We start from the raw sequence: 25592 nt of genomic DNA, 5'->3' as shown, positions 1-25592 counted from the left end.
TCTCCATGTAAATGAAAATAAAGATCACGTTTGGTGCAAGGTAGAGGGTCAAAAAGATTTTGTGTTGTCTGTGTTTCTATTCTTTCTACATCTTATGTGTATTTTTGCTTTCATATTACATTTATAGCTGTGCATGTGAATGTGAGTGAGTGGTCGAGGCTGTTTTGTTTGCTGTCCAGGGGGGTTAGAATTAGATTTGGTTCGGGTAAGGTGTAAGTATTATAAATATTATATTATCTCAATGACATGCCCCCCAGAAGATAGTGATACAATCTGTGTGTGTGTGTGTGTGTATCCATAAGCAGAAGACCCAGCGGTGTGCCTGGTGTGTGTCAGGAGCAGGAGAACATGGCCGCACTGAGCAATTGTATCCTTGCACTGAGTGGGAGGCGGCAGCAGCAGCAGCAGTTGTTCTCTGTCACTTAACTGTGAGACTCTGCCCTGCTGAGACTAACTAGAGGTGAGACCTCTTCCTGCACTGGTTTATCCAGGCCACAGCTACGCAGCCTGGCTCTAACAGCCTCACTAATCCTGCCACTGTACTGGTGGGGGAACTGGGTACACACATGTACGCACACATAAACAAAAACCTAAAAAAGTAAAAAGTTTTTCTCAACTTCCCTTGTTAAGGATTATGTCGGTTCTATATCTCTTCCCACTTTTCTCTCTCTCCCCCCTCTTCTCTTTTTCTCTGGTGGTGGTGATGTGTGTGTGGGGGGGGGGGGGTGGCAGCTCTAAGGCAAGTAGTAAATTTAGTTTAAGTCTCTGGAGTATTTTTCTCATACCTTGCTACCTCTCTCTGTGCTCGAAAACATACTGAATCAGCAATTTTATAAATGTGCTTCAGCAGGCCTTGATGCCATTCTCCTAGAATGAGAACACTTCAGTGTAGGAGTTTTAACATAGGCCTTGACTATTTAAAGGCAACAGAAATAAAAGAACAGGTTTGCCCCCCTGAAGAAAGAGTAATGAAATGCCCAGCTCAAGTGCTGCCTTTGTGTTTTACTGCGTGCTCATCAACAGATACACTCACCTATCTATATTATCGGCTGAGCTTTGTCCAAGCCCACAGAAATATATCTAAAATTAGAATCATGTTCACACTTACAAAAACATACATCCGTAAAGGCTGAATTTAATGAAAATGTAGAGCACAATGCACAAGCGAATGCCTTTCTGAATTTAATGGGGCAGCATGAAAGATTCAGCAAAACATAAGGGACTTCAGTGAAGCTCAGTAACAAGCAGACACAGAAAATGTTCAGTGCAAAGAAGGTAAAAGTTCGATTTAGTTTTCCAGCTATTAAAGACTGAACTGAAGGGGAGCACAGCAAACGAGTTCGGTTGGTTTAAACAGAACATGCTATGCAGTTTGTATGCCGTTCAAACCAAATGGGACATCACCATTTTATTCATTTTTCATTCATTCATTTATCATGCATCCACGTTGGTGTTTCTCTTTTTTATTTAGTTAAAAAAAAAAAAAAAAAAAAAACTTTCATTAATTTCTGAGACAATGTGCCTTTGCCCTGTTTGATATGATCTTCATTCATTCATTCATTCATTCAGCTCTCTCTGGGTGAGGGCGGGTCAACAGGGAGGCCAACAACCACTCACACTCACACTCAGACCTACGGACAGTTTAGAGTCAGCAGTTAACCCGAACATGATGTCTTTGGACGGAGGGAGGAAACCCACGCAGGCACGGGCAGAACATGCAAACTCCACACAGGCCAGGGAACCGAACCAGCGACCGTCTTCTTGGAAGGCAACAGCGCTAATCACTATCTTCCCACATGGAAAGTGAAGAAAACTGCAGAAGAAATCATATCCACGCTTCCTCATTGAGCTATCTGGAACAGGCCTTGTGCCTGAGGTATCAAGGTGGTTGGAGGAGCAAGCATTGCAGGGAATCAGCCCTGCTTCAGCCTCAGGAGTTTGTTGTGTGTAGTTTGTGCAAAAAAAATGGCATCCTTGTTTTGTAACTGGCAGAAGCCGACATAGGTTTAGTGATTGTGCTACAAGAAACTCACTTCCTGTTCTGATAAGGGTTCAGGTTTACTTTTTTTCCATCCCTGTAAGTTGACAGAATTGGTTCTTTCGGGGGCATATGACTCCCTTGGCTGTCTGAATCTGTTGTTATGAGACTGTTGCTGCTTCACTGCAGTTCCAAGGTGGAAATACTCCACCATGGTGATAGCTGCTGATATATAAAAAGCTTTATAGTTGGGGATCATTGGGGATCCTTAAATCCATTTTTAACCAATCTATACACAATACCCCTGATTAATGCAATTTCATGGAAAAAATCAGAAATAACACAAAATGCTGATATAAAACTGGAGGCAGAAACAGTAACCTCAGCTTCACAGGAGTACTGGCAGAAGCTTTATATCGTGGCTCATGTCTTGAAGAACTTTTCAAAGTCTAAGAAAATGTGTGGTGACAATAACACCAAAAGATTGCACATTTTTAATAGAAAGCCTTGGGCGTGAGGTAAATCTGTATTTCTGTCATGATGGAAGTGTCAATCTGGACCCACTGTGCAGACAAAAACTGAGAAAAGCTGTTCGTAGATGAAGAAAGTCTTTTATCATAAACACAGAAGGGTGAAGCTGAAGCTGGATGGGAGCTGTGGAGTCTGAGGAGGCCAGAGAAACTCCAGAGGAATCTCTGAGGGGTATGGCTGGGGTGACGTGAGGCTGGGTCAGGCAGAGTGCACGGAAGGGTCGCGAATCAGGAACAATATAGAAGCGCAAAAAAAAATAAAAAAAATCTGAGTCAAAATCCCAAGGACAGGAGAGCAAAAACTAATATTCAAAAGACAAATAATCTTGGTCCAAAGCACACTGACACACAGGTATAAAGACAAAGAGGTGAAGAGATGTGAACTAGTACGGGCTTTTTACAGAATGGAGTGGAGATGGCTGGCAAGCGCGCAGGTGAGTGGAGACTGCAATTCTGCCCAGCTCCAGACAGACACACACACAGACCACAAAAGGGGAGGGAAAACGATGGAAGCATTAGGATCCTAACAATTTCACAGGGTACCCGTTTTATATCTAGTGCAGGTGCAACCATAGCATGTCCAGAAAGTTTCTGACACTCCAGTTAAAAAAAATCAAATGTGTAATTACGCTCACTTCCAGCAGAATGGAGGGGCAAAGGTTCTGCACAGCACCTTCAAATAAATAAAAAGTACATGTAGACTGTAATTTTTCTATTTTTTTAGTCTCATATTTGCTGACAGTATATGTAAACATGCCTAGTGGCTTCCCTGGAGGAAATGAAATATCTTTATTTTAATTTCATCTCTGCGACACTACATGAAAAATATGCAGCATGAGCAGCATCTGTCGAGGGAGATGTCTTCAGTGTTTAGACACTGACAGTGAGACGAGGTAGTCTTTTCAAGGAAATGCTTTAAAATATTTTTGAAGTGAAGGATGCATATTTTAAATACATCTTTGTCATCATTTTCTAGCTGTTCCTGTGATTCCTTTCAAAAAGTGTGTGTTTGAAGTCAAGAATTACTTTCATGTATATATTATATTATGACAAGTGATTCATTTTCCTGCTCAGTTTTTTTTTTTTTTTTAACTGGGGATAAATCTGAAACATGACAACATTAATTTCATTTATTTATAATGCACTTCCGGAACTTTATTTTGTGAACTAATTTCTTATTTTCTTTGCCTTTTTTTTCTCTCTTGGCACATTTTGAAATCAATGAGTCAGTGCTTCCTTTACTGATCATATTAACAGAGTGGAGCTGCACTGAAACAAAATATTTTACCAACCGCAACTGTCTTTGCGTATGTGCTGCTTTCAAACAGAAGGAGCCTACCATGCATGTGGAGCCTGACAGGTTTGTATGGACCAAATACTGGACCCCACGAAATAGTTGTTTCAGATTTAAGACTGGTTCAAGTAAATCAACATTAAAGCACCCACAAAAATAGTAACCCAATGATATGTGTGTGACTCCGCAGGCACCTCTAACCACTTATAGTCGCCATGACAGTACCACAACCTTCTTGGTAGACAGCAACAAGACTTTACAGGTGTGTGGTTGACATTAAAATGAAGGATGAGGTCAACGTGGCATCAGGGACTGTGGTCTGACCCATGGGTACTGAGCCGCGTAATAATATCACAGTAACTACTGAGTGCTTGAGGGTCAAAATGTCAGCATGTTGACAGGCATTGCGGCTGGTGTGATTCCACCTCTTTTTTTCTCCAGTCGAGCAAAGAAGGAGTAAAACGTATTTTGTTTCTTTGCTTTCTCCAGAGATCATTCCGTTGCTGTTAGACAACTTAACTGTAGTAAACACCAATCAGCCATAACATTATGACTGCCTGCTTAATATTGTGTATGTCTCCCTTTTGCCACTAAAGCAGCCCTGATTCCTCTAGACCTCTGAAGCTGAGCTGTGGTATTTGGACCAAGAAGTTAACTGCAGATCCTTTAAGTCCTGGAAGTTGTAAGGTGGAGTCTCCGTGGATCAGACTTGTTGGTCCATCATTCTACAGACACTGGACTGGATTGAGATCTGTGGAATTTAACACCTTGCACCTGCAGTTAACACCTTGAACTGGTGGATATTCCTCAAACCATTCCTTCCTCCATTCATAACACAACCTAGCACACAATAACACAATGTCTTCCCCATGTGAGTGAGGCGTACGCACGCATCCATCCACATGATGTAAAAGAAAACCTGGTTCGCCAGATTAGCTCATTTTATACTTCTTTGCCAGCCTGAGCATTATTGAGCCTTCCATACATGTTGGAATTGAATAGCAGAATTCATGAGTGACTTTGACCTTCAACCCCAAAATTCTAATCAGTTCCCCCGATGTGTTAATTTTCAAAGAATATGGGGAGAATGAGAAAAATAAGTGAATGGCGTAAACATTGTCAGGAAGAAAAGCCCTGTATTGGTGTGCCCAGTTTTTTCATGCTCTGTTGATTATTTATCAAAACGGGAAAACAACGAGGATGCGCTGTCTGCTATTCAAAAAGTAATGGAAAATGTAAAAAATTATTAGAGTGTGCAGTCTTACCGACACAGTTTGCTACATCAAAATCCGCATCTGGATGTGATGATAACCCAAGTGGTCCATCAGTTTCCACACAGGCTGCATTTAATCCCAGTGTCAGAAGCTTCTAGCCCTGTCTCTCCTTTGCCTTTACTTTAGGCCTCAATAAAAGAGCAACTTTGTCACAGTGAGATGCAATCTGTGTGGCCAGGCCCCTCTTCATTTCTGACTGGTTTCTTCATCTCTAAGGTCACATCAGCTTTGACTTTCTCAGCGTAATAATAGCCCTAACCTCCAACTGACTTCATCTGATGAAACCAGTAACACCTCATACTGAACTCTTTTTGGTTGAATCTGTATCAAGGTAGGTTTTCCATTTGAAGTAGTTTGGTATTGTTTGACCTTGCTGACAATGTCAGAGGACACGAATAGAAACGCACACCATTTTGCCTTACCATGCCATATGGCTCTAAATGATCAAAGATTCCATATTTGACTTTGAAATTCCTCCAGAGGAAAGCGACTCAGCATTGAGGAGAAATTCACATTAAAAAGTCTCCAGCTGAATCTAATTGCTCCCAAGCTCCTCTCATTTCTTTAAGATGGAGCTCCCGCCATGCTGTGGGGTGGAATGTGTGTGTGTGTGTGTGTGGGAGGAGGGGGTGCTGAGGAATATTTGCCCTATGGTATGGTGGATATTACATCCCTTAATAAAAGACTGATCCCACAGTCACAAGGGGGACTGAGCGGAAGAAATGGAAAGAAGAAAGTATTCCTCACTTTTGGGTGACTTTGTCTGCTATCATCTAGATAGACTTGCCAAATAAAATAATTAAATAAAGGCTGGAGACAACATCAGACATCGAACTGAAGTCTTTGATGGTAAAATGATTAATTAATTGATTGTGTAGCAAACTGGTGCAAAGATAAGACAGAGTGTCTAATAAAAAGAAAAGCTGTTATTTCCCACCAAGGGGCGACTGCATGATGATTTTCATCTTTAGAATCACAACAGCAACTGGCAAGCTGAGATAATGAATTCAATAGTCTTGCAAATGAAATAGTACTTGCGTTGACTTATTGTGGACTCTGGACTGAAAGGGGTCATGTCTTCTTTGGCATTGACATAACAATTACTCCAAACCATGGCAGAAGAATATCTGAGGAAAAAATTTTTCATCTGGGTGGGGGTGAATCATTGAATTTTAGAGGAAAACAAAACCACTTCAGTGGGCAGAGAGCTGGTGTTGTGGCAGTTTGATCAGTTTGCCAAATCAGATGGTTTGGATCTGTTTTATTCTTTTCACAAAAAAATGCCTTTGTGGGTCTTTTACCGAGAGCTGACTAAGACGGAAGATTTAAGGAGTTGAAAAGAAGATATATTTTAGGTATGAACACCTTAGGGACGGTGTATTTCTGCATAGAAGCCGCAATAAAAATGATCAATGCATGCTTGATCATTTTATACTTGCATTGTTTTCTCAAGGAGTACAAACACAAAAACATCAGCTGTCAAACCAAGTCATGCAAATATTTGTTATGAGTCTTATGTTGCCCAAAATTGCCTGTTCTTTTCGTTTTATTTATCATTGGTTAAATGTTACTGTATTAACGTGACGGATCAAATTTCAATTTTCATGCAATACCTGCAAAATAATGAAAGTCGCATGTGGCTCAGAGTGTGATGTGATTTTAGTTTTTAGTGCTAAAAAGCTAATATTAGCATAATAGCACACTAAACCAACATGGGAACTGCACTTAAGTACCTGCACTTAACTTGAGTATTATTTTGTCTGTCATCTGAGTGTGGTGGCATAAAAGCCATAAGTGTCCAACCATCACACTTTTCACTCCACTACATTTCTTTGAAATCCTTGTTACTTTGAGGCAAAGCTTTCGGTTAGTGCGATGAAACTTCCACAGTGTGCTAGACAACACACTGTGTTTGTCACAGGAAAAACAATAATCACTACCGACTCCTACGCTGTCAGCCTCAGTGTGTTTGCTGCATTCTTGAACAGCTCACTTTGAACAGCATCCTACCAGTGGATATGTTTGATAAAGATGAAGCACAGCGTCATGGTCGCATCTCAAAACCGTATTTGACGTTTAAAATAATACAGAAAATTTCCTTTTATTTTAAACGTTTGCTATGATTGGCTGTGACCAAACTTCGCTGCCTGAAAAAAAGAAACACGAAATCATCAGTTGCTGTCCTATTAATCGGGCGGTATGGTTTGATAGTGGTTAGTTTCTGGGTTCAAACCCCAGTGGGGGTGATTCACTCATTTATCTTATACCGCTTATCCATTTCTGACTCATGGGGGGTGCTGGAGCCAGCTCACGCTGAGCTCAGGTGGGGTACACCCTGGACTCACCAGTCCATGGCAGGGCTGACACACAGAGACAGACAGAGACTAACAATCACTCACACTCACCTGACAGTCAATTTAGAGTCAGCAATCATGCAAATCTCCACACAGAAGTGCCCCAGGCCCAGGAACCAAACCTGCGACCGTCTTGTTGTGGGGCAGCAACACTAACCACTATGCTGTTGTGCTGCCAGCCTTCTCAATTAAAGAGTTGACTGAGCAACGTTTCTTGTCTTGGAATAATATTTGACCAGGAAAATTTGGTAATGAATTTGTGTACTTTTTCCACCCCTGGTAAAAATGTTATTAAATTCATATTGCACTGTGTACACAGTAATTCAAGAAGACCACTTTGTCCTGAATTAACAATGCTGTTGTGCCCTCACCATTTTTGACACTGATGTTGACTTCCCCGTCCTTCACATAGCCAAGATGGTGACTACTAAGGCTGCATTTATCATTTGAGTGAGCAGTCCAAGTGCTTATAGTGCACTACATGTTGCCATACATGTCAATGTGAACACACTCAAAATAGCAAGTGTGAGTATGGAAGAGTGGCAATGATTTTGTCGTGATGCTGGAGTCAAGTAAGTGGAGCTTTAGTATGGCTGAGCTTGTAAAACAATTATTAACACACATAAATAGTCTGCATTGCCTGAAAACAGATGTATAAAAGTTGGAGCGTGAATTTCAAATAAATGAAAAGCCTCCTCATAAATTTATTTCTCACTCCATAATTGTTAGGTAATAAGATTTTGATAAATGATTTCAAATATGTGAAACATGTTACAGGAATCTCGCACTTTCGGTAATCAAAACCTGCTGTCAAAAATGTAATGAGGCAGAACTCCAGGTAACAAATGCTCACATGATATACACACACAAACAGACTTGCGCACACATAGACATTCACACACACACACACAGGCCTGCAGCAGATAAAAGAAAAAAACAGACCGACGAGGATCGTGTGCGTCGAGCCTGCCAAGTGCTCACCCATAATTAGGTGGTGATGTAGTGGCTTTTGTTCTCTCTGATTAATTATCAGCAGCTTTCAGAGTATTTGGAAACAGCCAATTAACTTTATCCAGGTTCTCATTCACTTACTCAGACACTACATGCAAAAGGTCAGCAGAGGTTGGTGGGAGTCAAAAGTATAGAAAAAAGACAAGCATTTTTCGGGCTTTTGAAAGGCCACAGAGGCAATTTGCTAATCCACTTAACACTGTGCGCTGTTTTTCCCATTTTCCACTCAATCTGTCTGTTACATCAATAATGGGGCGGTTGAAAAACAAGCAGAGGCAGCGTGCTGTTATGCACAGTACAGGGACACATCCAGTTAAGTGTGGTGCTGTCAAAGAAAATTCAGCCCTTGTGTTTTGAAGAGAACTTAAAAGACATTTGTCCGCCTTGAACTGAATCGCTTTCTGCGGCCATCAATTCCGCACGTCCGGCACTTTTGAAAATAACAATTAATACTGTGGTGAAAATCAAGAGCACAGAGTGAAAAGACTTAATTTTATTCAGTTAATTTTGTGTCCTGTCAGAAGCGATTAGGCTGCAGAAGCATCTGATTGACTGGAGGAGAGACTCCTTGGTTTCAGCTGCAGAGTTAATTAGATAGATTTACTGGAGGAAGGTAATTGTGGTAGACCAAGATGATCAGACTGCTGTCAGGGTCAGTGGTTGTGTTATTTATGTAGAAATGTGTATGTGCGCCAGACAGCCTACACAAGTGCGTGTGTGTGTGTGTGCATGACTGTGTAGTGCACCAAGCCCTTGATTACCTCCTCTCTCCAATCAGAGGGTGGATTTATTGCTGCCATTGGAGAGCCCTGTGAAAACCCTGTTGTGAGGTAGTTAGGTGCTGCAGCACATCCACAGCCATTCACATCACCTTTATGGTCACCCACTGCCTTATTCTTACATCAGAGCCGGCCGTGGTGGGACTTAAAATGCTGGGGAGCAAACATCAAGCAGCTTTAATTAAAGCATCCCAGCCGGAGTTGGAGCTGAATAATTTGAAGACTATTTTTACTCTGCTGCTACATTTTCTGCAGAGGTGATGTGACAGGAAGTTGATCTGAGAGAGAAGCTCGTATTTCAGGGATTATACACGGCAGCTGAGTCTCATGTTAATCTGAAGGAGCTGAATGTGTGCCACTGTAATTGGAAAAGGAGAAGGAGAGTGCTACTGTATGTTTTACCTAAAGGTGGCATCAAAATAACGATGCCAGCATGCTCCGTTGGTGACCAATGGTGACCTGTATTGCCCGTAACTTCGCTAAATAAGCCTTATTGAGCAAGTCTGATTGGGCTGAAATTGGCTCATAAGGTTTAAAGAGTCGGGACGAAATCGTCCCGAAGCCACATACTCATCAATTATAATCTGTGTACAATAATTGTGCCATATTGATCTTGTTGCTTCATCTACTCCGCTGGCATCCCAATGTGTTTTCTGATGAAAGACTGCCCCCCGCCTCCCCTTTCTCTCCCTTTTAGTGTCTACATTTCTCTCACATGCTTTAGCATCAGATGTTTGCATTACATACTGTGATGTTGTTGCGCCCTGTCACAGGACAAATGGTCTCAGTTGATGAGTACATGTAGCAACCAAGCATGGCACAAGATTGAGGTGCACAGGAAGATGGGTTTGTGTTGGAATTTTGGGCCCCCCAAGAGTATTTGATGGGGTCAGATTGACTGGTGCACAACCAAAAAACACTGGATTGGTGTAGGTGCTAATACTATCGCACGGATCTGGTATTGCATATTTTCCCTTTGCCTGCTGGTTATCTCCCACCATCCAAAGACATTCATGTTCATCTTAATCGGTGACACTAGTTGGAATGGTTAATTCAATGGACTAGCAACCTGTCCAGGTGGACCCCGCCCTTGCCCAATGCGAGCTGAGATTGGCTACAGCACTCCCCGTTACATGGAAATGGATAAGAAGATGAACGAATGAACATTACAGTGGCTTTGTCATTTTCATGGAGAAAGCCCATGATCTTGCGGTGAGTTTCGGTCACAGCAGACAACACTTCTAGTGTTATTGCAGCTTACATAAAAATTTCTAAATGTTTACTTTGGGAAAATATAGACTGCATTTGATAGTGGAATTTACATCCATCGAAGCACAAAAATAATGTGACTAACTGTACTTAGAAGAGACATAGAGACACGCTCATACATACCAGCAATTTAAAGCCTGGAATTTTCTCTCTGTAATTAATGAACTAGTTAATGGGAGGAAGCCAAAGTCCCTGGAGAAAACCCACACAGGCAGAGGAGGAAAATGCAGACGCGAACACAGAAAGCTCATGATGTGAGCGCTACCCACTGCTCTGCCATGCCAGCTCCATTAATTCCAATATATTCCTATATATCGATTAATCAATTGTTTTATATCAATTTCCTTGATACTTCTTGTTCTAGATACAATCCAGAGTTGAGGTATTGAAAAGTTGGATTGTTGCATTCATAATGTGTGGACCTGCTTTAGTCCCTTGATTCATCAATCATTTTCACAAGAACACAGTCATTTAGATCAAGAATTATTCAGGTCAGCCGATAAAATAATCAATACCATGCTGTAAAACCACCCAGGATTCAGGTAGCACTGCAGTCCTTACCAGAAAAATATAGGGAATGACCACTCATAAGTAACATGCAAATTTCAGTTATTATTTAGGGGGTCAACAGCAAATGAATTAAGAACGGATTTGGGATGTAAGTGTGTGAACTGTAAAGGAACCAATTGCAATAACTTTTCCAGCAAAATTAACAATTTATCTCCAATTTGTGAATTGCTAACACTGGAGTAAATACATGTATGTGTTTACAGTCCACCTTTGCATTAAGACTAGGCCATTTATATAACACGTGTCAGTACAGGCAAATATAATGGTCTTTTAATTGAAAGGTATAAATTGACATACATAAATAAAAGAACGTAAGGTACATAATTTACTTTTGAGCATGAAGAGAAAGGTGAAACCACCAGAAAAAGAAACTCATCCTGATCAGATCGTTCTCTCATTTTAGCCTTCGGTGTAGGTACGGAAAAGGGTTCAGCATGTTTGAAGTGAACCAGTTTGTACAAAATGTCGATCAAAGGGACGATGAAAAAGTGTTGAAACGTTTTCTAAGAGCCACATTCAAAGGCAGGGGCATTAAGTCATAGGCTTAAACTTTTACACAATTTATCATTAAAGACCTCATACTGTTACACTGGGAACAAAATAGGATGCATGTCGTGAAAAAAGTACATGTAAATGTATGTTTTTTGTGTTTGCTAGACTTGCTTGTCAAATTGACGGTTCTGGAAAAGTGTCAGATCTAGCTAACCCTCCAGATTCAAATGTCAGAAAGGTGTCTTTGATTGAAGCATAGTGACAGCTTTAGAAAACTCATTGTCATTGACAACGTTCAGTCTTTTTCTTTTTTTTTTGCTTCAATCCCTCCTTTCAGTCCACACCAGTGGATTTGTCTTACCAAGTCTTTTATCCTGCAAGGTAAAATCATACATTAATATTCAAACGGTGATTTGAATGATCAAATCATCCACAAGAATATTCTAAAATCACCTATTCAGCTTCTTACATATCGGCATCGCCACCCGGTAGATATCAGAATGTGAGAGGGGGACGGACAGATGGGGGGAGGGGAGAAAGAGAGAGAGAGGGCCCAAGCCGTCAGATAAAAAAATAAGGAATGGACAGTGCTGAATGGATTTTCAACACTATATTATGAAGACATATCTCCTCTTTTCCATTCACGCCCCACATGCGCTGACACACTGCACTTACCACACACACTATCCTCCCCATGGTGTTATCTCGCTCACCCTTTATTACTCTCACACAAAGCGTTGAGTGCTGGGCCATGCAGATGCTCTCTCTCCCACAGGCAGCACAGCCACATTCTCACATTTCAAGAAACTAGCCTTATTATCATACGGGGTGTAATTGAATTTAAAGATCAGTTTAAACCGAGTGTATTTGGGCAATCAAAACTAAACTGTTCTTGACACTTCATAATTGGGTTTTTCCTCTGCAAACATTCTCCTTGGTGTTATTATCCTCTTCACATTGTGCACATTATTTTTGTCTAAAGTGGTTTTTTTTTTTGGCATCCACCTGCAGAGAGCTGAATGATACTTGATGTTTTATCATGGATAGACTGCTAGGGAAATGACATACAAATGGGCAGACGTTTGGCTTTTCCGGATAAAGTACCATCTCCCTATAAAGGAAAATAATCAACAGTCAAAAACAGGCATTCAGCGGTCAGAGATGTTGCGGTCTATCTGTTGATAGACGTCTTTTAACTGTTTCAGAATCTGGTTCCAAAAACCACGCCTGCAGAGGAAAATACAATTAACAAATGCTGCACCTTCTTTTCAGACTCAACTAAAAACTCATCTTGATGAATTTGCACTTAATCAGCATCAAGTTGTTACTCTCGGGTGCGCTGCAGCAGCTGTATTGTTAATTTGCTTATAAAAAATACGGTGCAGTTTCTCAATATTGCTTACTCAGCCTGGATGGGCAATGGCCCCTAATGAGGTCAACAGGAGGGGTCTTCCTGTTTGTTAATTTGGGTCCTTTCTCTCTTTAATGTACAGGAGTTTGAATTGGTATGGGGGAAAAAAGGAGGCTCCGATTGCAGGGTTCATTATATCTACATTCACAGCCAGTGGTGAGTGGGAGACTACAGCTGTAAGTGACCCTTCCCTGGTGAACATCAGTTTAAAACCCCCTCCAGTTACATGCCTTGCTTTGCTCTTATGATTCCATTACTGAGGCAGTCTTTACTGTATGGCATTGACTAATGGATAGCCTTTGCTGCTCTGTAAAGTGTAGGCTGCTGTATGATGTGCTCCAGCAGGCTTAGAAATGAAAAAGCTAAAGAACTCACAAAGGAAGCCCTGTGAAATCAGACTCAACGAGTCCTTGCTACAGCCTTCAGGGAAGGATCTGTGAGCATTTGAATGCTGCCTCTGTAGCACAAATTGGTGCTGTGTGTTAGTGTTATCTGATAGCAATGGAGAACTACCATCCAGCAAGCGGTGTCTTCTGATTTATCTCTGCACACCTGCTGAAGGCTGTGAATTCTCAGCGCTTGTGGCTTGGCTGAGTGAAACGCACTCCCATCGCCTGTGGCTACTCTGCAAAAGCATGAATCTATGAACAATATTTACTCTTGTCTGCTAAGAAAATGTAATCATAAGAAAGTATCTCAGCCATGCCACACTTGACTTGACCTCCTGCACTCTTTCTAACAGGGTAAGGAGTCAGCCTGTCAGCAGCGAATGCCCCATTACTTCTGTTTTATTTGTACAACATTGCCCCCTAAAGTTTTTTTCTGGTCCATCTCCCCAGGCCCCCGCGGAGGTTCATGTCAGAGGACAATGCTGCATCACAATAGAGTGGAGTTATTTCCCACTACCTGCTCCCAGCACATTGACCACAGATGTGTCTCACCTGTATGACTCTGTCACATTCAATTTACGGGAAACATTGGGGAGCCGTGGCTGTTCACATACACGGCAGTTGAAAACCCCAGGGAGCTATGCAAATCCAAGACGGAGAGGTTGCTGAACCAAGCCCCAGGTTATGCAGAACAGAGAGAGGGGGTGAGCTGCAGTGACTTTGGAAGAACATTGAAATACACAATGATATGCACTCCTTCAATAACTGGTGTCGTAGGTAATTGATTTAGTGTGACGAATCTGCTTTGCAATTTTTATCCTCCTGGGAATGGAATAAATATGGTCCTAATATATACAGTAGGTGTGGTATGTGCCTTGCATTGCACCCCATATAAGGTGGAGATGCGACCGGAGCGTTTCGTGAGGCTGCTGCGTCCTCTGCTGGCAGGAAGTCCGCATTATAGTGTGCCGTTTCCGGCTCCGGCAGACATATTGCTTACAGGAGCAGATTGTGGAAAGCTAGAAGAGGAAAAGGATTTAAAAATTGATTTATACCATCGCAACTTGACACACTCACACCAAATAGGAAACAATGGGTAAGATAAGCGGCCACTCCACGGTACACATACACACTGGGGAGTTAAAAGATCGAGCTGTGTCGTCGAGAATAACGATTGTGAAATCATTATCTTCGCACTGTTGTTTGGCTAGTCCGCTAACTCGTTAGCTCGGGGCTAACCTTAACACCATAGTAGCGCGACATGAGTTGCTGTTTTACGCCTGTTTAGGTAATTCATCTGAAACTGTCACCCATCACTGACGTCTTAGGACATTTTGGAACCTGTTGTAATCTGTTCTACCTTTATTTATACCGCAAAAAAACGGAACAGCCACATTTGTTAACCAACTTAGAGTAACTTGGCTAATGGCTAACGACGCTAGCCTGGCGTGATAGCATCTACTCTTACGTAAAGCGGAGGGAAGGCCCGGCATGTCCTGGATTTATAACTGTTACGAACTATGTCAATAATTGGACTTATCTATCGGCTAACGCAAATTCATCGGTCACTCTGAGTCCGGGTTTTCTTTCCAGCGCTGATGCCGACATCGGTAACACTAGCAAGTTGTTGAGGTGAAAATGCCACGTTAGTGTCGTTCAGAGATGTCTGACATTTTTAAGCTTTATGTCGGCGAAGTACGCTCAAAAACCGAGTGACCGACTAAAAGGCTAAAGTCATGATTTTTTTTTTTTTTTTTTTTACCATGACGTGTGTAAACATTTACAAGCATTAGGAAAATATTTGTGTGCGGCCGACGGCTAGCGCTAACGTCAGCTGGGGCAAGTTAGCTCTGTCATTTGGCCTTGTTCTCTCTGTGTGTATATATATATTAATATCATTAAAAACATTATAATTTCGAGTAGTTTGGCAGCCGAGTAGAAGTCGTTGATCGTGCAAATTCTTCGCGGAAGAAAATGTTGAAACAATTTTGACAGCTTGCTAACTGCTGCTAGAACGGACAACGGGCGTGTTCGTGTGACACCGCGAGAGCCGGTGGTTTCCAGACTGTTCCCCCACACAGTTAAGCTTGTTATTATACTCTCGACATTGGTTTTTGAACAGGAAGATTACTAACCAGTTGCATCTACGAAAATACACGTAAGATGTGATTTCGGAAAGCAAACGGATCAAGACGCTACAGCCAATATCAGATCGCAGCGTTGCGTGCACGAGTCAAATTGGAGCACAGACCTCTTGTTATGTGTTATAATTGTAACAGGAACCCCGATCCTTATTCCCTAAGGCTTCATTCCTTTTTATTGTTGGGAAAGTCTCCCTGATCAGTGCCACCAGAGCCACTTGCTAGCTTGATCTGACTTCAGCCTGGTTGACCACAATCACACCGACTAGAGCTTAGTCTAAGTAACCCCCATCTGTAGTTTCAGATTTATCAGCACTAGCACTGCAATTGAGATTTCTGCTATCATACCAAAGTGGGCAGTTTTTATTCAACAGCCATTGCAATTGGCTGAAAAGAAAACTTCAGCATGCCTAAATAGTTGCACGTAGGATTATTTTGAGTCTGTGTGCCCTTAAACGCCTCCTACCATTCTGGACTCTATAGGTTGAATCTCCTCTGAAATGCCACTGTAGACATGTGCTCTCAGCAGGGCTATTTCTGTGCAATCCAGGCCAAACGGCAAAAGTCAGCGCAGTTCATATGCAGAAAATCTAATTCTGCCAACTCAGTACAGAAGCAAGAGCATCCAGATGCTACCTGTGCTCGAGCACCATCTATGCCCTGTGGCTTTACCATCTGGACACATTACACACATGCATGATCTTTTATGAGGCTGCTTGTACTAATGCTCTCGAGCCATAACATGACCTCAATTTGCGCCACTTGTTCTAATATTTAACCTCAGGAACCCTGCTATTATGATACGAGGCCTCTTGGCACACAAGGCTGGCACCATTGTGTTCTAGTTGCAGGTTTTTAAATGTTGTTTCCACCTCTTTCACTCCCCTGTCGCCCCCACTTGACTCAGGGATCTGCCAGTGCCCTGCTCTAGTGGCATGAATGCACAAATGCTGAGAATGGGCAGTTTGTCCCTGTGTGGGCATCAGTTTATGCTAACTCTGCGATTTAACTCTACTGAATAAATACATTTGTTCTGCCCACCAGCTGACTGGTTAATGAATAGCTTAGCTGTTTGTATTTGTGTGTGTGTATCTCTGTGTGTATTTTTAGGCTGTGTTGTCTAGTTTCTATGAGCCTGTTATACAAGACCTTTTTATATATAGACATGTGCACATGTTTCATCATGGTCTATTATTAGTGATGTCAGGAGAAATATAAACTTTGTCTCTTGGATGGTTACATGTACTTTCCAACACATGATGTTCTCGTCAACTTCAACCAAACCTTCCGCACAACCTTGTTTCCTCCTTATGTGTTAATCATAATGTTTACCCACATCTGTGGCCCATCAGAGCCGTCAGCCAGTCCGGCCAAGGATAACTACAGGATGAACCGCTACAAGAACAAAGCACTGAACCCAGAAGAGATGAGGCGCAGGAGAGAGGAGGAGGGTATCCAACTCAGGAAACAGAAGAGAGAGCAGCAGGTATTCCACCAAACTTGTCCATCTCAACCGTCAGGTCCTTTATCTCCCAGTTTAAGATTACATCAGTAGTGTAGCTTAGTCTTCTGCTTATTGATGTAATCTTAGTCTTGTTTTCACTGTCTGTTTGTTTGAGCTCTGACAAATGTTATGTAATCACAGCTTTTCAAGAGGAGGAATGTGGACATTCTCAATGAAGAGGAAGCAATGTTTGAGAGCCCACTGGTGGACTCCTACCTCAGCTCTCCAGTAACAGTGAGTGTCAACTGTCCTAAAACTACTCTTAGCGCCACAGCCTCAACCAAGCAAAGCCCTCTGCTTTATTTGACAGCACTTTTCATTTTTGTTATTTATTGATTTCTAGTGTTTATAGAACGGTGAAGTTTTTGCTGAGTGGTTCAAGTGTTTAGTGTGTCTGTGTTTTTGTAGGAAGGAGTCATCACCAGAGATATGGTTGAGATGCTTTTCTCAGAGGATGCAGAGCTTCAGCTCACTACAACACAAAAGTTTCGAAAACTGCTTTCCAAAGGTATAAACTGCACATTTAGAGTAACTCTATCACTGCGGTAATGTAACAGGTAACATTACAGTACTCATATTTCACTTTTTTTGTTTATTTCAGAGCCCAACCCCCCAATTGATGAAGTTATAAACACACCTAGAGTTGTGGAGAGGTTTGTGGAGTTCCTGAAGAAGAGTGTAAACTGCACATTACAGGTCAGTTTTTAAAAGTATGCACTGAAGATATACCCCATGATCACGTCCCACACACATCTTCTGTGTCTTCATATCTTAAGTTAAATGAGAAAGAAAACAGGAAGGTGGTGCCCTTCCCAAACACCATCATTATGTTCGACACGGCATACAGGTGCAAACTCTTCTCTCCAGTGGCTGGATGGCCTAATGATGTAAATTGAAATGTGAATGATTATTTGCTTGGATGGCCCCATACTACAATGAGTGTTCTTCCATTCCTTTTTATTTGATGTACAGTATGCTAAAACTGTGTGTTTAAAAATGCTTGAAATGCTTTTCCTCACAATGGCCTTCTGTGCCATTGCAGTTTGAAGCTGCTTGGGCCCTGACCAACATAGCGTCAGGCACATCAATACAAACAAAGACAGTGATTGAGGCTGGGGCAGTGCCAATCTTCATAGAATTACTGAACTCTGACTTTGAGGATGTCCAAGAACAGGTAATGCACAGTGTAATTTGCATAATATTCTGCGCTATATCGGCTCTTGTGTGTTTAGTAATACATTAGCCCTTTCCCTGCAGGCTGTGTGGGCCTTGGGTAATATTGCAGGGGATAGTGCGGTTTGCAGGGACTATGTGTTGAACTGCAACATCCTGCCACCACTATTAATGTGAGTGTTTGTCTTTTTTACCTTTTTAGACTGATTGTTGTTGTTGTCGTCATCACCTTCAGCTTTTTCTACCAATACTCATTTTTGCTGTTTTTAATTTTAGGCTTCTGACCAAATCCACTCGACTCACCATGACCAGGAATGCAGTTTGGGCTTTGTCTAATCTCTGTAGAGGAAAAAACCCTCCACCTGCTTTTGAAAAGGTACCAATTTTCCTCATGATCCCAACACAGTAAATATTTGTCATGATGATTGCAATTCATGTATTTGTTATTGACTCAGCTGAGTTGTTACAGACAGTGCAGGAAATGTCTGATCTGAATAGTATTTCTTTTGATTGAGTCAAATACACACAGACTTTGTTAAAGTAGTCCCTGAGGTTTAGCGCAACAGAATTCCTTGTAGACAGAGCTGGAAGTCACTGCTGTTTATCTATATTTACAGATGCCACACAGACACCCAGGTTAATAAAACTGTAATCATTCATTCAGAGCAACAATAAATGCTTCTTTATCCCAGGTCCCAACTGCAATGTGAATGTTCTCTCTTAAAGATCTGTCCAACTCCCTTTTCTGTCTTTTTGACTACCCCTTCACTTTTGTACACAGCAACGCCTCTAAAACAGGTATGTTGTCAGTGTAGAGAAGTGCTTTACCCTTGAGCTGAATCTCTTCATATAAAATTGTGAAATAATAATGGCTCTGTGTTTGAGAAGACTGGATCAGTGTGCTGACACTGAGGATCTTTATAATATTGAATCTCCTCTTCTCATTTAATATTTTGGTTGCCTTCAGGAAATTAGACGCCCAACTTTGCTTCACCCTGCTGACAAGCCTATGTGATTCGAAGGAGTTGTTGAGTTCAAGTTTCAGAAAATAAACAAGCAGTATGTCTGTGCTGTCTAGGTGTCACCCTGCCTGCCAGTGCTGTCCAGACTTTTATTTAGCAGTGACCCAGACTTGCTGGCAGATGCTTGCTGGGCCCTGTCCTACCTCTCGGATGGCCCCAATGACAAGATCCAGGCTGTCATTGACTCTGGCGTATGCAGGCGCCTTGTAGAACTCCTAATGTAAGTCCAGCTATGCTCTCTTTGCTATGCTATGCTATCTTTGTCACAGTGATGTGGTTGGTAAAGTCTTAGCATTTGCTCTCTATTAACCTTTGTTTTCTGCAGGCACACTGACTATAAGGTGGCCTCCCCTGCCTTGAGAGCTGTAGGGAATATTGTCACAGGAGATGATATCCAAACACAGGTAACTAAATATTACATTTTTTTTTTTAAGTTAAGGTTTTTTTCATAGCTGTCAGCCCACAATGTACTACATTGTTTGCCCCTGGAACCTAAGGGCTTTCTCTTTCAGGATTTTCTGAACCGTAACACAAAAAAAGGCAAAAGTTCCATTTCATTATCAATATGGAATTTGGACTGCAGTCCAAATCAATTTCAGTTGCATGTCTTAAAAAACGTACTTCTCATCAGGTCTTAAAGGGAGAATGATGCATATGACTTAAACCCTCCTAGATTAATGAACCATGATGTTTTTACTCTGTTGCTGTGTATAGGTGGTGTTGAACTGTTCAGCCCTGCCCTGTCTGCTGCACCTTCTCAGCAGCGCTAAGGAGTCAATTCGTAAAGAGGCCTGTTGGACCATCTCAAATATCACAGCAGGAAACAGAGCACAGATACAGGTGACACACATAGCTTGGCCCTTACATGGGCACAGCTTGCAGAATAACAAATTTACTTATGAGAAGTGAGTAAATTTGCCTGGCTTGTTTATCTTATTCACACTTTGCCAGCTTTGTTATTTTGTCTTAATCGGAGAATAGTGCACCTTTCTGCTTAGACTTTATTGTGTGTAGGCTGTAGTTTTTTCTGTATGGTTAATTTATGTTTGATAATACAAAAACTAGACTGAATTAAACAACACGGTTCCTGTCCAGTCAGTTTATTTTTGCTATATTCTGAACACTTATCTGAAAAGACCACATAGATCAAGTTTTATTTCATGTTGGTGTTTGAGATATAGTGCATAGGGAGACAGTGAGGCACAGTACATAAAGACTGGTAAGGCCATCTATCATGGGCTCAACGGGTCTCTGTGAAGCTCCATCACAATAAAGAAAAATTTTATGATCTGCTTCATATCTTCTTCTTCTTCCCCACAGACAGTAATTGATGCCAACATCTTCCCAGTGCTGATTGACATTCTACAAAAGGCTGAGTTCAGGACCAGGAAAGAGGCGGCCTGGGCCATCACTAATGCCACCTCTGGAGGAACACCAGAGCAGATCAGGTCAGACTTGGTGTAAATAAACTACCACCTTCTAGTTGCCCTCTAGTTTTTATTTCTTCACACAAAAACAAAGTCAATTGTGGCAGTAGTTTCATATGCTGAAATGATCTGGAAAAATGTGCTGGTTGGTTGAAAACAGGTAAAAAATATGAATGATGACCTGAAATTGTATTTGAAATAAGATGCAGATGGAGAAATTAGGTGATTAGAGTAAGCTATAGTTGTGCATAAGCAGTTGTCATAACCGTGAAAACAAAGGCGGTAAGTGTAATAAATATTAGCATATATTAAATTAAATAGATCAAATAGATTAGATACATTTGAGAAATAATTACCAAACTGGCACTTATGAAATCCTCTGAATCGTGATCAACCCATGAAATGGTTCACCGAGTCATGACCTTGAAATTAAGCTTCTGATAATGTGTTGTTACGCCCTTAGTTTTCAGATGCCTGTGTTGATCATGTGATTGTTTCCATATAGATATCTGGTGAACCTGGGCTGCATTAAGCCACTCTGTGATTTGCTTACGGTGATGGACTCAAAGATCGTTCAGGTTGCCCTGAATGGACTGGAGAACATCCTTAGGCTTGGTGAGCAGGAGGCCAAGCAGGAGAACAATGGCTCTGGAGTCAACCCATACTGCAGCCTCATTGAGGAAGCCTATGGTACTGTACAGGAAACAAATCTTGTCATATTATTTGATATACTGTATAAAGATACAAAGCTATATGAAACAATACTATGCAGTGACACAACACACTCACTCTCCAAAGTGAATCCAGTTGTCATTCCCCAAATCTGGCTGCTCCTTCTCACCCTGTAAACATTAGCATTAGCACTAACTGGATTCTTTTAAAGTGCTGTTGACTATCTGGGTTTAGCTTGAGGAGACAATCTTAGTGTTATTTCAGCAATGACCATTTTGATGGCTTAATGCGGGCAGAAAACAATATCAATGGAAAATGACTAATGTAAATTAGCATTCACAGCAATGGCTAATATCATGTTAGTCAGTACTGTTGTAGTGATAAAGATTAAAGTGAAACATTAAGCAGTTATTTATTCATCCATCATTCACCTTATTAGCTTTTGCTTTATTGATGAAAAATTAAAACATTTTGTCATAGTTCTCATGAGAAGGTCCTTTTAATTAAAAATTTGTCACGTATGTCTGTTTTGACAAAATCAATGTGTAATACATTCTCATAAACAGTGTTTCTGACAATATTAACAGGGCCAGGTGTAAGTTGAGCTTCAGCATGAGCATCAAAGTAATGACATTTTTACACTTCAGGTTGACTGAACACCTTTTATTCCTTTTTGCATTGCTTACCCAGACCTGCACAGATTTTGTCTTTAGAATCAGCACCAAATTTTTTGCTGTTATCTTTTCAAACATTTTTTTTTTTTTTTTTAACATTCTACCATTTCCCAGGTCTGGACAAGATCGAGTTCCTTCAGAGTCACGACAACCAGGAGATTTACCAGAAGGCTTTTGACCTAATTGAGCACTACTTTGGAGTGGAGGACGAAGACACCAGTCTAGCCCCTCAGGTGGACCCAGCCAACCAGCAGTTCCTTTTCCCCCAGCAGGAGGCCCCCATGGAGGGCTTCCAGCTATAAAGCAGCACCCCTCCCCTCTAGATTACACCATCTACCCCTGCCATACCTCTCTCTCTCTCTCATGGAGGGCCCTTAGATATGTGGAGTTACCTCCAAGCCCACCCTAGCCCATTCCAGCCCCCACCTCTGCCATCATCACAGACACACAACTACACCCTTTGGACGAATTCTAAAACCTTCCTACCCTCTCCCCCCCATACTCCTCCTCTCTTTGACTTCATACTCCTCAAGCAGTGGACTGACATCTTTCAGGGTAGACTCACGTGTTTCCTAAACAACAAAGGAATACAAACTAAAGTTACAAAACCTCCATTACACTTGGAGGAAGTGATCCTCTCATAGCAAGGGTGAGTCTGACCTGGCTTAAAACGCACACAAACATCTTCCTGCCATTTGATCGCTCGTAGATTCCCTCATTGGCAGCATTGATGGCTTCTTGGTTGATATCTTTATATACACTTAAATTTTTTAATTTTATTTTTCTTTTTGGGACATTCCTATTATCAGGACTTACCCGTGTATTCTCATGAAAAGTCCACAGACTGGGGGTGCATGAGGTTAAATATGCCCAGCTATTGATGTCATTCTGACTTAGTGCAATTCAAAAAATACATGTAATATTGTCCTTTCTTCATTATGATTAGTTATTTCCCCCACAGCCTTTATTTATCTTCTCCCAAGTAGTGCTGGTCATTTTCCCCCTTATTCTTTTCTTTAATGGAAAGCACATGGCTTACTCCCGAGATGCTGTCTGACCATTAGGCTTAGGGCTGGTCTCTGCATGTCTGATCATGGGAAAAACAATCCCATCTTTATCGGGGGGAGGTTCAGAGACAAATACCCACCCAAACTCAAGGGCTGCCTTCTGCCCAAACTAAGTTGTTTTTTTTTTGTTTGTTTGTTTGTTTGTTTTTTTGTGTGTGCGTGTTTTGTTTTTTTTCGCGGGGGGGGAACATTGTTCCCTCCTGCCAACATGTTTTGTGGCACAGACACTGGGGGGAAGGGTTGCGGTGGGAGTAAGTTGTAAACTTATCTAACCTTAGGAAGGGCTCTGAATGAAGTACTGGAAATGGGTTTTTTTTTAGATTCTAAAACATCTAAAAATAAAAAAAAAATCAAAAAAAAAATCCTGCTTTTGAGGGTGGTATAGTTAGAGATCAAATGTTCGTCGTGTGCTGTGTTATTAATAACGATAAATTTGAATTATGAAGTGAATTAACTATTAAACAGGCATAGCTGGGGTGTCGGGGGGAGAGCTGACAGCAGCAGCAAACCATGTTGCAGATGTTAAAAGTGACAGGTGCATCATGAAAATGTCATACAACAAAATGTTTTTAGTTCATCTTGATTTTCTGGTTCCACTGAAGCCCAGTGTAAATGGGTTGCTGCTTGTTTGCCAGGCCTTGTGCTCCTCCCCTTTTCCCCCTCCCCAGTGGTATGTGGTAGGGTTTTTGCATGGTGTTATAGTACCCTGCCTATAGTCACTGAGTATCCCTGGCCAAACACAAGCAGTTGGCACAGAAAGATAGAGAGCAGTGTGAACAGACAATGAGATGTTGCTGTATGCTGCTCAGCGTATCTTGTTAGCAGCATTTGGAGCTGAAAAGCAAGAACTAGGCCATAACTAATTGGTTTGGTGGTGTTAACAGTGATAGTGTAGTGATGGTGGTGGTGTTTTGTATAGTGGTAGAGTTGATATATAACCATATTCTATATCACTATATTTATGAGGACTGGGAATGACATCTGATAATGATTTTTTTGCATGGGTCCATTGTGATATGTACAGGTATTGATGTAAATAGCCTGTCCTCTGCCTGGCTACAAAAGTCTGTGCCGCTTCTTCAGCCCTACGTGGGTGTAACGACAACTCAAGTTTGGCTAGGGATATATCTCAGAAAAGTGACAAGCCTAACTGCAACAGAAAATTCAAGTATAAATATATTTGGATTCTGATGTATTAGCATTATATACATATATATATACATATATATATATTTGTGCACACTTCATGTACACTTGCATACAACACCAGCAGACACTGTACACACACCTCACACAGATGAGTGGCTAGTAGCTAGTAAAATAGTTTCCAGTCATTTTATTTTGAAGTAAGAAAGATGCCTTCTTTGTTTGTTTCAGGGGACTAATTGTATTATCTTTTTTTTTTTCACAAAACAGTAAGTTTTCTTTTGAATTTAAATAGTTTTCAGTTTTAATGGGACAAAAAATATTTTGTCAATTCAGTGGGTGCACGTCTTATGGAAACTTTTTTTTTTTTGCTGCTTCTAGCCACGTGACTTATGGTGGTTTAAATTAGTCCTGTAAACTGCCCTCTGACCACTGCTGTCTCTGACAGAAGCTGGTCTTGGATCAGAGTTCAGGCTTTGTGGATGGAGCAACACTGTGGTCGTGTGATGTTTGACTGACAGGCACTGTGTGAGGAAGAGGTTGATTGACTCTTTGACTATGTAACCCATCAGAGTCTGGGAGCCCATGTTCTGTAGATCACAGAAGCAAGCCCTAATGTTTAATCATGGTGTTGTGGTTCCAAAATATCAATGTTACAGTAATTTGAGTGTTGTGTACAGTTGAGAACCTACCTTTTATCTATTTGGATACATTAGGGCTATTCATGAATTGTAATTTAAGATGAACCTTCAAGTTCCTGTATCAGTACACAATATAATAGGTGCCATTATTGCACACAAAGACCAACAAGTTAGAAGCTGTTTTCATTAATGAAATGATATGTTATCCACAGAACATGTGAGCTCCCAGTAGACATAAGAGGTCAAATCATGTATAATTGAGCATCAAGAACTTATCTCTAAACGACAGATGTGTTGAGCAGCATTTATAACTGAAGTCTTCGATTTCAAGGCCAATTCTGTGCTTGGCCTTCAAATAATGCCAGAATTGCAATGTTTAAAGAAAAAAAATCAGTGCATTAACCAGGAAAATATTATATGTATTATATTTCTAAAAAATGAAAATGCACTCCTATTCACAAAAGTGCCAACCTGACCAACAAAGACTGGAGGTTCTTATGTATCTGTCTTTGACTTATAGATTTTTTTCCTTTATATCTTTTATTTACTTGAATGTGCACACATTTTGTGCAAAACATTGCTGCTCTAGTTTCCTTATCTTTAAATTTACATTATTAGCCATTGTCTCTTTGGAAAAGTGGCATTCTTTACTGTGGGCACCTAAATAAGGAATTAAGGAGGAGTAATTGTCTCGGGAGGGAAAAGACTTGATTAATTGCATAAAACTAGTTTTTCAGGTGACATTTTTGTCTGTTGGTGTGATGGTCCCCACTC

General features: G+C 41.1%; 1 protein-coding gene across 2 annotated transcripts; it reads left to right on the top strand.

Moving 5' to 3' along the window:
- The first annotated feature begins 14314 nt into the window (after nt 1–14314).
- Nucleotides 14315–23258, top strand: kpna6 (karyopherin alpha 6 (importin alpha 7)). 2 transcript variants are annotated; one of them, XM_029513605.1, is made up of 14 exons: nt 14315–14447; nt 16845–16978; nt 17138–17230; nt 17405–17504; nt 17598–17692; nt 18039–18170; nt 18254–18342; nt 18446–18545; nt 19248–19411; nt 19517–19595; nt 19906–20031; nt 20512–20639; nt 21124–21308; nt 22079–23258. In XM_029513605.1, the coding sequence occupies exons 1-14, from the start codon at nt 14444–14446 to the stop codon at nt 22264–22266; spliced, it is 1617 nt and encodes a 538-aa protein (XP_029369465.1). In that variant the 5' UTR covers nt 14315–14443; the 3' UTR covers nt 22267–23258. The 2 variants fall into 2 exon arrangements, with proteins under 2 accessions (XP_029369465.1, XP_029369464.1); XM_029513604.1 differs by lacking the exon at nt 14315–14447 and having other exon boundaries at nt 16817–16978.
- The last annotated feature ends 2334 nt before the right edge of the window (nt 23259–25592 follow it).

The sequence above is a fragment of the Echeneis naucrates genome, chromosome 11, assembly GCF_900963305.1.
Source record: "Echeneis naucrates chromosome 11, fEcheNa1.1, whole genome shotgun sequence".
Lineage (NCBI taxonomy): Eukaryota > Metazoa > Chordata > Actinopteri > Carangiformes > Echeneidae > Echeneis > Echeneis naucrates.
This window is presented reverse-complemented; position numbering and strand designations above follow the sequence as displayed.

Excerpts from the sequence above, each read along its gene's own strand:
- kpna6 (XM_029513604.1), top strand. The coding sequence starts at position 16,817 with ATGTTTACCCACATCTGTGGCCCATCAGAGCCGTCAGCCAGTCCGGCC. Across the intron at positions 16,979-17,137 it reads AACAGAAGAGAGAGCAGCAG|CTTTTCAAGAGGAGGAATGT; the intron begins GTATTCCACCAA and ends ATGTAATCACAG. Across the intron at positions 19,412-19,516 it reads CGCCTTGTAGAACTCCTAAT|GCACACTGACTATAAGGTGG; the intron begins GTAAGTCCAGCT and ends TGTTTTCTGCAG.